The sequence below is a fragment of the Eptesicus fuscus genome, chromosome 6 (genome assembly GCF_027574615.1).
Source record: "Eptesicus fuscus isolate TK198812 chromosome 6, DD_ASM_mEF_20220401, whole genome shotgun sequence".
Classification (NCBI taxonomy): Eukaryota; Metazoa; Chordata; class Mammalia; order Chiroptera; family Vespertilionidae; genus Eptesicus; species Eptesicus fuscus.
In genome coordinates, this window is record NC_072478.1 from 56,264,527 (window position 1) to 56,277,565 (window position 13,039).

The 13,039-nt window shown below is 40.5% G+C and overlaps 1 protein-coding gene across 3 annotated transcripts in view; it reads left to right on the forward strand.

Annotated features, from left to right (window-relative positions):
* ANAPC10 (anaphase promoting complex subunit 10) overlaps positions 1 to 11,654 on the forward strand; it is a 59,949-nt gene extending 48,295 nt beyond the window's left edge. For all 3 annotated transcript variants that reach the window (XM_054717707.1, XM_054717708.1, XM_054717706.1), the window contains exon 5: positions 11,383 to 11,654. In XM_054717707.1, coding sequence (XP_054573682.1) covers positions 11,383 to 11,613 — 231 coding nt within the window. In that variant the 3' untranslated portion in view covers positions 11,614 to 11,654. The remainder of the gene's footprint in view (positions 1 to 11,382) is intronic.
* The last annotated feature ends 1,385 nt before the right edge of the window (positions 11,655 to 13,039 follow it).

The following is a 13,039-nucleotide window of genomic DNA, read 5'->3' on the forward strand; positions in this document are numbered from 1 at the left end:
ATCTCATGAAATTGGGGAGTTTTAGCTACATATAACTATTGGTTATACATTTATATCTTTGAGTTGATAAAGATTCAAGAGCATGGGCTTTGGAGTCATCTTATGTGAGTTTCTGCTCTGCAACCTAACTGTGAAGCTTGGAAAGTTAGCTTCTCTGTGCCTCAGGTTTCTTGTGTATAAAATGAAGATGAAAATAGTATATTTCATAGAGCTATTGCAAGGCTGGAGTAAAATCAGTACATGTGGAGTAAAACTCAACTATGATTATTTCATAGAAAAGGAAAAGTCATAAAGCCAGAAAACTTGGTGGATTCTGTCTTAAGTAATGGATGTCTCTCTCATCCACTCCTAAATACTTCCCATTACCTTTCTTTCCAGTCCCCTTCAGAGCTCCACGTCTACTTAAAATGTATTTAGGATTATATTGCAGTTAGAATTCTGCTTTGTATTCATTACCTCCATGGAACTGTGATGTCCTTGCAGTAAGAATCTTTATATGTCTCTTAATTAAATGTATCTGTTGATTTTGTCACTTGCTCCTCATAAGTCTTGCCTTAGTTTTTTAGCAGTTCTTTTGAAGGCAGCTTGATTTTGAAAATATTTTTTAAAGGCTTTATTTTTCTACTGAACTTAAAAAAAAAAGTAATTGGGTCTCCATGTATCCTTCTACTTCTACTGGACTTTTAAAATAAGCAATTATTTACTTAGTGGTCAAATGATTTATATAAAAAGTATTTTATAGTGATTTTTTGGGATCTTAAATTCCTCATTCTCCCATCTATTTTTCAGTGGTTTATAATCTAGTGGTAGGCCATCAAACAGCCTTAGATATATTACTGACTTGTGTACATAAAGGCTATCTTTAACCTCTCCTTATTTTGAGAATTTATTTACTATTAAGATTTATGGTGATGGAATGACTATACTTTTTAATTTGCTCTACCTTAAGAATTACTCATGCATGTGAAAAGTCTAAATTTGTGTGTATATATATATATATATATATATGTGTGTGTGTGTGTGTGTGTGTGTGTGTGTGTGTGTGTATATGTATATATATATATATATATATATATATTTAATGTTTTTATTGATTTTTAGAGAGAGGAAGGGAGAGGGATAGGGAGATAGAAACATTGGTGAGAAAGAAACATCATCGATTGGCTTCCTCCCACATGTCCCCTACCAGGGATTGAGTCCGCAACCCAGGCATGTGCCTTGACTGGGAATTGAACCAGTGACCTCTTGGTTCATGGATCGATGCTCAACCACTATGCCACACTGGCTGGGCTAAATCCTCTCTAATAAAAGAGTAATATGGAATTTAACCATCACTCCACTACACAAGCCACGCCCACCACCAATGCTAATCAGCCAAGCCATGCCCACCAGCCAATCAGAGCGAGTATGTAAATAAACCCAACCAAGATGGTGGTTAATTTGCATACATAGGCGCCCTGAGCGGACCCCCTGCAATGGATCGCAGGGAGCTGGGGTCCGCTCAGGCACCAGGCCGAAAGCCTCCGCCAGAGCCTTCTGGCCTGGTGTTGGAGCAGACCCCCTGCAATCGATAGCAGGGAGCTGGGTGTCCGCTGCGGCCTGCTGCTGGAGCAGACCCCCTGTAATCGATCGCAGGGAGCTGGGGGTTGCTTCGGCCTGGTGCACCAGCTGACCCCCTGTGATCGATCGCCTGGGCAGGGAGCTGGGGGTCTGCTTTAGGCCTGGGCAGGAGGGGACCCCCTGCAATTGATCGCAGGGAGCTGGGTTTCCACTCCTGCCCCAGAGGCTTTCGGTCTGGGCAGGCCTGGGCAGGGTTGAGCCGGTGATCAGAGGGAGCTGGAGGGGCCTGCCCAGGCCTAAAGCTTCGGCCAGAGGCTTTAGGCCTGGGCAGGGCCCAGCCCTTGATTGGTGTGAACTATAGAGGAAATACCTTTTCTGACTGCACACTGGCTAAGCTTCCTGTATGCCACTGGTAATATTCTTAGTAACTTGGGTAATAAGAATCCAAAAAGGTGATCTAGGGTTTTTCCACCTCACTTCTGGAGAAAAAAATGAAGGTCTACTGCTGGAGGGCTAAGAAATGTCATATTCTGCCCTAGCCGGTTTGACTCAGTGGATAATGCCTGGGCCTGCAGACAGCAGGGTCTGGGTTCGATTCTGATCAAGGGCATGTACCTAGGTTGCAGGCTCCTCCCAGGCCGGGGCCCAGATCAGGGCTCATGCAGGAGGCAACCAATGAAAGTGTTCCTCTCACTTTGATGTTTCTTTCTGTCTTTCCCTTTCTCTTCCACATTCTCTAAAAGTCAATGGAAATATATCCTCAGTGAGGATAAAAAATAAAGAAAGAAATGCATATCCTATGAAAGACACATCTTGAAAATGCCTAAAGAAAGTTGTCATTTTTTCTTGGTGAAGGGACTGGAGTCTGTGTTGATAAAAACACCTTGGTGGCTGCAGTGACTAGCAGTGGCTGCAGCAGCGGGGTGATGGGGCTGGTTCCTTCCCCTGATCAGCCCGGTTGCCTCCCACAAAGGGAGGCCAGACTGCGGCTTAGGCCCACTCCCCATGGGGCGCGGGCCTAAGCCATCAGTAGGACATCCCCTGAGGGCTCCCAGTATGTGAGAGGGACCTCCGACCCCCAGTGCACGAATTTTGTGCACCGGGCCCCTAGTTTGTATATGTTTGCATAAAGTTTTCTCATAGCAACTATAAGTACAAAAATTCTGTTTCATTTTTATTCTGGGATAAAACATAAATTAATGTCAAATGTAAGGGAAATGTACATTTATTTATTTTAGAGCCCATTTAATAGCAAATCATAATTTACCTGGAATATCAGGGACTTGGGAAAAGCTACACCTCATTTATAGCATGAGAAGTTCTGCAACTGTGTGCTGGAGATTCTGCAATTGTTTTTTTTTGTGTGTGTTAGCACTCCCTCCTCCCTAAAGTCCATAAAACACACATACACAGTTTATATGTGTATATAACTTTTTAATGTAAGAAATAGAACTTTATGCGCATCCCAGAAGCTGGGAGTATACCCTCTTCCCTTCCCTGTCACAATCCTTTTCATATCCCATAGAAGTAACCACCGTGCTAACTTTTTGTGGGAATTTCCTTAGTTTTAAAAAATATTTTTATAAATTAAACCTTTTTAAGTTTAATTTTTAAGGTTTACATATACTTTTATACAATAAAACATGCACATAGGTTAAAAGTCCAAAAGGACTGCAATAGCATTTATAACAATAGCACTTCTTTCCCTGTCTAACATCCCCATCCTGCTTTTTGGGAACAATCCTCTTAGTTATTTTAGCCTTCTTTGCTTTAATTTCTAAATACATATGTACATAGATATCTGTAATAGAAATGTAGAATTCTAAATAAGGTGTATTTACATATCTATATTTAAAGACATGATCTAATGATATCTTACTGTGAAACATTAGGACTTAGCTCTATAATCTCATTTATTCCCTAATATACTTTCCTTCTCTTCATCTTACTAGTATAGAAATTCGTGCACAGGGGAGGGGGGGGGGTGTCCCTCAGCCCAGCCTGCACCCTCTCCAATCTGGGACCCATCGAAGGATGTCCTACTGCTGGTTTACAGGGATCGGGCCTAAACTGGCAGTTGGACATACCTCTCAAAATCTGGGACTGCTGGCTCCTAACCGCTCACCTGCCTGCCTGCCTGCCTGATTGCCCCTAACCACTCTGCCTGCCGGCCTGCTCGCCCCCAACTGCCCCCCGCCACCGGCCTGCTCACCCCCAAATGCTCCCCACCCCCCGCTGGCCTGCTCGCCCCCACTTCCCCTCCCCACTGGCCTATTTGCCCCCAACTGCCCCCCTGCTGGCCTGCTCACTCCAAACTGCTCCCTCCCCCCCCACCCCGCTGTCCTGATCACCTCCAGCTGACACCCACTGATGGCCTGCTCGCCCCCAACTGGCCCCCCTGCTGGTCTGCTTACCCCCAACAGCCCCGCTCCCCACCAGCCTGATCACCCACAACTGCCATCCCATCCTGGCCTGATCACCCCCCGGTGACCCAAGCTCTCAGCCCTTCCTGTTTTTCTGTTTTTTTTTCAGCGCCAGGGCCGGCTGAAAGCAGGTATCTGGGATTTATTTATCTTCTATAATTGAAACTTTGTAGCCTTGAGTGGAGGCCAGGGCTGGCCAGGGCAGGTGGGAAGCTTGGCTTCCTCCATTGCCGGGGGCAACCCAAGCCTCCTGCTTGCTCCAGCTCCGTGGCCGCCTCCATCTTAGTTGGGTTAATTTGCATACTTGCTCCTGATTGGCTGGTGGGCATGGCTGGTGGGTGTAGCAGAGGTATGGTCAATTTGCATCTTTCTCTTTTATTAGTGTAGATACTTTCCTTCTCTTCGTCTTACTAGTATAGTTTTTTGTGGTATTTGCTGAAATTATTATGCACATTTTCATTATTATGACCACATATTGTTTATAGCTGATTCATGTCATGTTCTATGCTTAAATTTCCTTTTTAGACCTGATATTTTTCTGGAATTAGTGGTTGCCTCATTTCCCTGCTTAATTTAAAAAAATGTTATCAGTTATCTAAATTCTCTGACAGATCTATAAAATACCCCTTGAAGCAGTCACATATACTCTCTTGGATCCACATTTATTTCCTTTATTTTAAAACTAGAGGCCCATTTATTTCCTTTATTTTAAAACTGGAGTGGGGAGGGGGGTGGTCCCTCAGCCTGGCCTGCCCCCTCTCACAGTCCGGGAGCCCTCAGGGGCGGGAGGTGACCCAGCGATCAGGGGAAGGCGACGCCCCATCACACCTCTGCTGCTGCCACTGCCAACAGCGCAAGCCTTGGCCAGCCCTGGTTACCTGAGCCTCGGGTGGCCCTGGGCGGCTGGGCAGCCGCCATCCGAGGCTTGCCTGTGCCTCGGGCGGGCCCTGGGCGGCTGCGGGGCTGAGGGGACTGGAGGACTCCAGAGGCAGGCGCGCGGAGCGGCCAGACCCGCCTGGGGGCGGGCTTGGCCTTGCCACACACCTGCCACCCCAGGGGGGCTGAGGGGACTGGGCGCCACCATCTTGTGGCTGTGGGTGCTGCCATCTTTGAGGGTGTGGCAGTCAATTAGCATATTCCCTTATTGGCTGTGGGCGCTGCCATCTTTGTGATGGCGTGAGGATCAATTAGCATATTCCCTCTTTATTAGATAGGATATATTTTTATTGATTTTTTTAGAGGGAGGAAGAGAAGGAGAGAGGGAAGAAGAGTAGGAGGGAGGGAGGGGAAGAGAGAGAGAGAGAGAAAGTGAGAATCATTGATTGGTTGCTTCCAGTATGCACTCTGACCTGGGACTGAACCTGAAACCTGGGTATATGCCCTGACTGGGAATTGAACCAGCAACCTTTTGGTGCATTGGACAGTGCTCAACCAACTGAGCCATACCAGCCAGGGCTTGGAAACTTTTTTTTCTGGGAAACATTCTTTCTGGACCTCCAGCTCAGCTACTGTGTCAGTGTAAATTCAATCTGAGAAGCAGAGCACTAGGGTGTGTGTGTGTGTGTGTGTGTGTGTGTGTGTGTGTGTGTGTACAGCATATATGTGTGTCTGTATATATGTGTGTAGGGGGAGGGTGGGTGGCAGTATGTAATAAAGGATTTGTTACAGGGATTTTGCCTTACACAAGTAGGAATTGCTTAAAGCTGTTTTCATGTCATGATGCTGGAGGTTGAAGTCCGTGGGCCCAGCTGTTGTCCCATGACAGTGAAGTGAGCCAGCAGATAGTGGCAACATGTGTGATCGACAAGAGCTCCTAACCTCAACTTGAGTGTGAAAAACAAAATGGCTGCTACTTCACTTGTGCGCTCCTAATCATGTATGAAAATATTTCGTGTCCCATCTCACCAGAAACATGTGAGAAAGGGAATCCTGGGAAATGTAGTTTAGGTTAGGCCAAGGTAACACATTACAAAGCTACCATAGATGGCCATGAGAATGTTCCTCTTAGAAGTATGATCCGTAGGAGTTACTGACTGATGCCCCCAGGTACTCTCTGAAATCCATCACCACAGTTAGTGCCAAGACCAGGCCTTCCACCAGCCATTGAGGGAGTACAGCAGGGTAATAAACCAGGCTCACTCCTGGGCACTCTGGAATCCTGACAGGCAGCCTGGGCTCCAGCAGTCCCTGAGAGCCTTGCCCAACTTTCCCTGGAACTGCACTGCAGTCTAACATGATCCACCCAGCCTTCCTTCCTTCCCTGTCTCCTTCCCCTGGGCTCAGCCCTGCATCACTGTCTGACAGCTCTTTCAGCCTTCCCTGGCTCCCTCCCCTTTTCTGTCAAAGACATTTGCCCTTATAAATATCTGGTACATCTATTCATGTCTTGGTGTCTGTTTCTCAGAGGACCTGGACTAACTAACAGCTGTCTTCTTAAGATCCCCCTTCAACATCATCCTAGGAGTTTCTTTCACCTTCTCTTTGGTTGATCTCTTGTTTTCTAGATCCCAGGTCTTCATCTTTTTTGATTTACTTCCTATTTTGGTGGAATGCATACTCCACATGGGAGGTAAAATTGTTGAAGCCTTGCATGACTGAAAACTTAATTTTAATCTCACCCTCGAGGGATGATTTGGCTGGGTATGGAATTCTAGTTTGGAAGAAAATTTTCATCAATTTTAAGCACATTCTCCATTGCCTCATAGTTTTCAGTGTAAATGTTAAGGAGCACTTGATTTTTGATGCTTTGCATGTGACCTATTGTTCTTTGTAGAAGCATTTATAATCTCTTTATCCTTGATGTTTAGAAATTTCATGATGCTATGCCGTAACTGCCTGTGTGTGTGTGTGTGTGTGTGTGTGTGTGTGTGTGTGTGTGTGTGTAATGTTTCCTTCATTGTGCTGGGTGCTCAGTGGATCCCATCAGTGAGGAAACACTTGTCTTTCAGTTCTGGGAGGTGCTGTTATGTTCTTTCATATTTTTCTTTGTTCTTTCTTCTGACTTCACATTTATTAGCTGTGGTACCTCCTTTATCGAGTTACCAAATTTCTTATTTTCTATCTCTTGTTTTCTTATTTTTTTCAAGCAATTCATTTAATTTCAGTTAATTAATTTTTTTTTTTTTGCAGACATACATAGCAGATGACCCATTTTTAATGAAATACAGTTAATATCTCTTTGTCATCTCTAATCTTTGGAATATTTTCAGAATCAGTTTCCTTCATAGTATAAATTTATTTTTTGCATTATTGCAGACTATATAACTAAAATTAGATGAAAGACCACTGAAGATAAGACTGGAGAGGCAAACAGGGATGAGCATTAACTCCAGGGCTGTGCTGTTCCCTTGCTGGTACCTTCAGAAGTTGCCTCTTTTCCTGGCCAGTTTTACTGAGTGGTTAGAGCAGTGGTCAGCAAACCGCGGCTCGCGAGCCACATGCGGCTCTTTGGCCCCTTGAGTGTGGCTCTTCCACAAAATACCACATGCGGGTGCACATGTACAGTGAGATTGAAACTTTGTGGCCCATGCGCAGAAGTCGGTTTTCGGCCTGGGCAAGTCTATTTTGAAGAAGTGGCGTTAGAACACTCAAGGGGCCAAAGAGCCGCATGTGGCTTTCGAGCCGCGGTTTGCTGACCACTGGGTTAGAGCATCTGCCTGGAAACTTAATGGTCACGGGTTTGATTCCCAGTCAAGGGCACAGACCCTGGGTTGGAGGTTCGATCCCTTGCCCAGGTTGGGGCAGATTCAGGAGGCAAGCAATCAATGTGTCTCTCTCACACCGATGTTTCTCTCTCTCTATCTCTCCTCCTCCCTCCCTCCCTTCCACTCTCTCTAAAAATGAATGGAAAAAATATCCTCGGGTGAGGATTAAAAAAAAAAAAGTTGCCTCTTAAAAAGGAGATATAAAATTTTAAATCACCAGCATATATCCACTTGAGGTACCTGAAGTCATGGGTCTGGATACAATTATATAGGACAGTTTCAAGTATCGTATTGCCTTAGCATTAATAAGTCTTAACTTCATCAATCTTTAAATTTATGTCTTTACTGAACTACCAGTTATTTTCCGTCATTTACAAAATTCTCTTTAGTAAACCATGTTATATATTTTTGTACACAAAACTATGTTTAAACTACAATATTACATAAAGCTTTAAAAGTCTTAAAATTTTTAAATACAAATAGATATTGGTCAGGCACATTATTAGATGAGGAAAATCCAGAATATAGTATTAAGCTCTTTTAAAGAATTGATATGGCAAAGTAAGGGGTCACAGGTGACTTTGACAAGATGGGTTTCAGCGGTGGGGAAAAATTCATATTGGAATAGGATACAGACAACTAACAGGTGAAAAATTAAAAAATAACACCAACTTTTCAAATGAGTGACTATATGGAGAAAGGAGCCAAAAGGGGGAGATGGCAGAAAGAACAAGAGGAATAAAGAAGTATATCTTAGTGGTGATGAGATTTTCATTTATTGACATTCAACCAGAAATGGAAGGGGGGAAAAGGAAGTTATTGTGGCAAAATTTTGCCTTTTGTTAATTTTCTGTTGAAAATATTTAAAAAAGTATTTTTTTTGCATAAACTATCTTAATCTTTTAATCATTTTCAAAAATTTAAATTTATAGGTATGTGAGTTTTTTTTAAATCTATGAAATAAGTTTAAATATGGCAGTATCAGAATAGTAAACTTTAATAAAAAAGAATAAAAAAAATAATAACTTTATAGAGATGACTCTGAGAATTCAAACTGGGCACAATAGAAGTGAAGTAGACACATGAATTGGTGTTTATGAATTCCAGGCAATATAGTTGATGGTGAAGCCATCTGAGAGGCATTAACAGCTATATATACTTTGTAATGTATAGTACTTTTAATGATTGAGGTCAATAAACTTTATTATATGTTTGGAAGAAATAGTTTATTAATTGCATTTATTGAATAATTTACTACTTTCATAATTCTGAATATATCATGCCAAAAGTTATATATGTTATAAAATCTTAATACAGCTTTTTGTACACTAAAGTGTTTTAAATACTCTAAAAATAACATTGTATCTGTCAGAAATAATGGTTAAATTTGTCAAAAACATTACATTAGTAAGGAGCTGAATTTAGAATCTTGGTTTCACTTTTTGTTCATTATTGAGATTTATTATTGTACATTTACTTGGAGAATAGATTATTTTAACCAGAAGTGCTTTCTCCCTCCTCTAAACTCCCATGTATATCTATTAGTTTCCTATTTCTGCTATAACCAGTTACCACACACTTAGTGGCTTAAAACAACACAAATTTATTATCGTACAATCTGGAAGTGAGAAGTCCAAAATGGGTCTAGTGCAGTGGTCGGCAAACTCATTAGTCAACAGAGCCAAATATCAACAGTACAACGATTGAAATTTCTTTTGAGAGCCAAATTTTTTAAGCTTAAACTTCTTCTAATGCCACTTCTTCAAAATAGACTCGCCCAGGCCGTGGTATTTTGTGGAAGAGCCACACTCAAGAGGCCAAACAGCCGCATGTGGCTCGCGAGCCGCAGTTTGCCGACCACGGGTCTAGTGGCTTAAAATCATGGTGTCAGCAAGGTACATTCTTTTCTGGAGATTTTTTGGGAGAATTGTTTCTTGCCTTTTCCAGCTTCTGGAGGCTGCCCACATTCCTTGGCTTGTGGTTGTATCACTCCTGCCTTTACTTCTTCATCACATCTCTGTCTCTCTTGCCTTCTTAAAGACCCTTTTGATTACTTTGGGCTTACCCAGGTAGTCCAGGATAATCTTTCCATCCCAAGATCTTTACCTTAATTGCACCTGCAGAGTCCCTTTTGCTATGTTAATATATTCACAGGTTTGGGGGGATGATGTGGGCATCTGCCTACTACATCTTTCTTCTTTTAATCAGACTCATTGAATGTCAGAGCTGGAAGGGATATTGGATGATAACTTGTCCGATCCCTTAACTTTATGCATGAAGAAACTGAATGAAGCCATAGAGGATGTTTGTCTGCTTCTAAGCTTTTTTTTTTTTTTTTTAAGGTTTGGAATACGCTTTGGGTTCATGCTTTGTATGCTTAACTGTACTTAGAACAATATTTTGAACATTTTAAGTGCTCAATAACTATTTGTGGCCTGAATGATTAAAAGGTTAGTGATAGAAAACAGATATATCTGGTTTCTGATGCACTCATTTTGAGTTAGTTCTAGTGGAAGTTTATAAAATGTCACTGACCAAAATGCCATGGGGGTAGAAATTCAATTATTCTTATATTTTGTAGTTACTAGTAAAAAGGGGGAAGTCATTTAGTGTTAAACACCATTACAGTTCTCTTGCCCCATCTCTACCCACCCTCTTTCTTTAAAAAAAAATGCAAAGAAAGAATAAAGAAGGAAAGAGAAGAGAAAGAAGAAAAGAAAGAAAAAGGAAGATATGGCATCTATTGAATTGTTTTTCTAGAGTAACTCACGGAACCCCGAGTTAGAGTTTTTGACACTCATTGCCATTTGGACTGTCTTGATAAGATAAACCTATATTTTTTTGTGATGCATATATAGTTCATTTGTACCCTTTAATTAAGCAATTAAAAAATCAATATGTTTTAAAAACTACTTTAAGAAAACTTAGAAACGTTGGTTTACCTCTTGACTTATGGTTTTCCTTTCCTTGTGAAGTAAGGACAGTTTGGACTCTTGTTTAAAAGAAAATTTAAATTAAAAAACATTAATCGGTCATTTCTTATTAAAGGACATTAAAAATCTAGATTTTAGGTTTAGATCACCATCAAAACTAGATAAATCACTTACTATTCCCAAGAAAGAAAGCTTTGTTTGATGCTTGTTAATAACTGATTTTCTCTTAGTATTCTTATAATTTATATAGATTCTGATTGTTGTATGATTTTGGATGTATTAGGCATATTTCTTGAAATAAAATATGTCAGAAGCGTATTAGATTATTTTCCTGCTTTTATCTTCCATTGGATGTATACATTTATACATGTCTAATTCTAACACTAAGACTACCTACTAAGATGTTACATGTAATGTGCTTAGTAACTGTAGAAATAGACCATGTTAAATGTGTCCAGTAACTGGTAATGGTTTTATCATACTGTAATCCCCCCTCGATGAGCAAGAGGTTAATTTTAACCCAACTTTATTTTTTTATTCTATTTTTTTTTAATTTGTAATTTTTCAATTATGGTTGACATACAATATTATATTAGTTTTGGGTATACAACACAGTGGCATTTGTATAACTTACATGATCACCTTGATAAGTCTAGTACCCACCTGACACTATCCACAGATAAGTCAACTTTAGAATGTATTCATTATAATAAGTTATGTTCATTGGGTGCAAACCTAATCTGACTTTTCTTTTCCTGGCAGCAACTTGAATTGGTGGAACCAAGTGGCTGGATCCATGTTCCCTTAACTGATAACCATAAGAAGCCAACTCGCACATTCATGATACAGATTGCTGTTCTAGCCAATCACCAAAATGGAAGAGACACCCACATGAGACAAATTAAAATATATACACCAGTGGAAGAGAGCTCCATTGGTAAATTTCCTAGATGTACAACTATTGATTTCATGATGTATCGTTCAATAAGGTGACCTGGAACCAGAAGTCATTAAACATATCTTGGTTTTCTCTGGTCAGTAAATGTATCTGGTATTCTTTATTGAAAAATCCTCAGTTGTTTCACAATTTTTGTATGCTTTGAAAAGTATTTTATATTAGCTTTAAAAAATAAAATTTGGGTCATACTATCTTTATTTTCTTTAACATATAATAACACTCACATATTTTATATTAAAAATGAATTTGAGCCCTGGCTGGTGTTGGAGCATTGCCCCATACACCAAAAGGTTGCAGGTTTGATTCCCAGTCAGGGCACATACCCAGGTTGCAGGTGTGATCCCAGTCAAGATGCCTGCAGGAGGCAGCTGATTGATATTTCTCTCTCACATCAATGTGTGTTTTTTTTCCTCCCTTTCTCTCTTTCTTTCTCTTCCCTTCCTCTCTCTAAAATCAATTTAAAAATTTAAAAAATAAAAAGAATTTGAAGCCAATTATTAAATTTTTCCTCATTCTAAAAGAAAACTAGTTGAACTGAAAATTTTAGGATATACATAATTTTTTACTAACCAGGTGATTATTTCATATAATGATCATGCATTAGAGTAATAATTTTACTTCATGTTTGAGAACAAGCCTATGTTTTATCAATAGATATTATCTTTAATAAGCCAAAATTATTCCTTGTTTTTAACTCCAGAGGAAGCTTATTCTTTTAATACTGGGCCTTTTAAAAAACTATCAAATAAGCTTAGCATCAGGTGTCTGATGAGAACCACTCTGATTTGGGAATATTGTCAATTGTGTCATAATTACTTCCATGAAATACTTGTAACCCTAGGGTTGTCTATATCCTGATACCATGTCAGAGATTGCCAGTATAATTTGCTGTTATCCTAATTCTAGTGCTGCTATATGAGTTAGTTTCAGATTTGTGTCTTGACACTAACACGTTCCAAGGGATAAATATGTATCATGGAAATTTTTTTCATGTATGAAATTATTCTTTATATATAAAAAGATATTAGAGGAAGAAATAAAAAAGATATTAGAGGAGCTGCCTGGCCGGTGTGATTCAGTGGTTGAGCATCGGCCTAAGAACCAGGAGGTCACGGTTTGATTCCCAGTCAGGACACATGCCTGGGTTGAGTGCTCGATCCCCAGTGTGGGGCATGCAGGAGGCAGCCAATTGGTGATTCTCTCTCATCATTGATGTTTCTATCTCTTTCTCCCTCTCCTCTGAAATCAATAAAAAATATATTTAAAAAAAGAGATACTAGAGGAGCTTAAATATGTTTTCTGTCCATGGTTTAAAATGAGTAGATTTTATTTTGCATACTGTTTTTCTATATCTATTTACTTTTAGGGAGGGTGTTTAGCCAAAGAACTTCCCCAGATTGACTCTTGCTTGGGAAAAATTCCATGGTGGTTCTTGCATTACTGGAGAGACTGAAGTCTTAA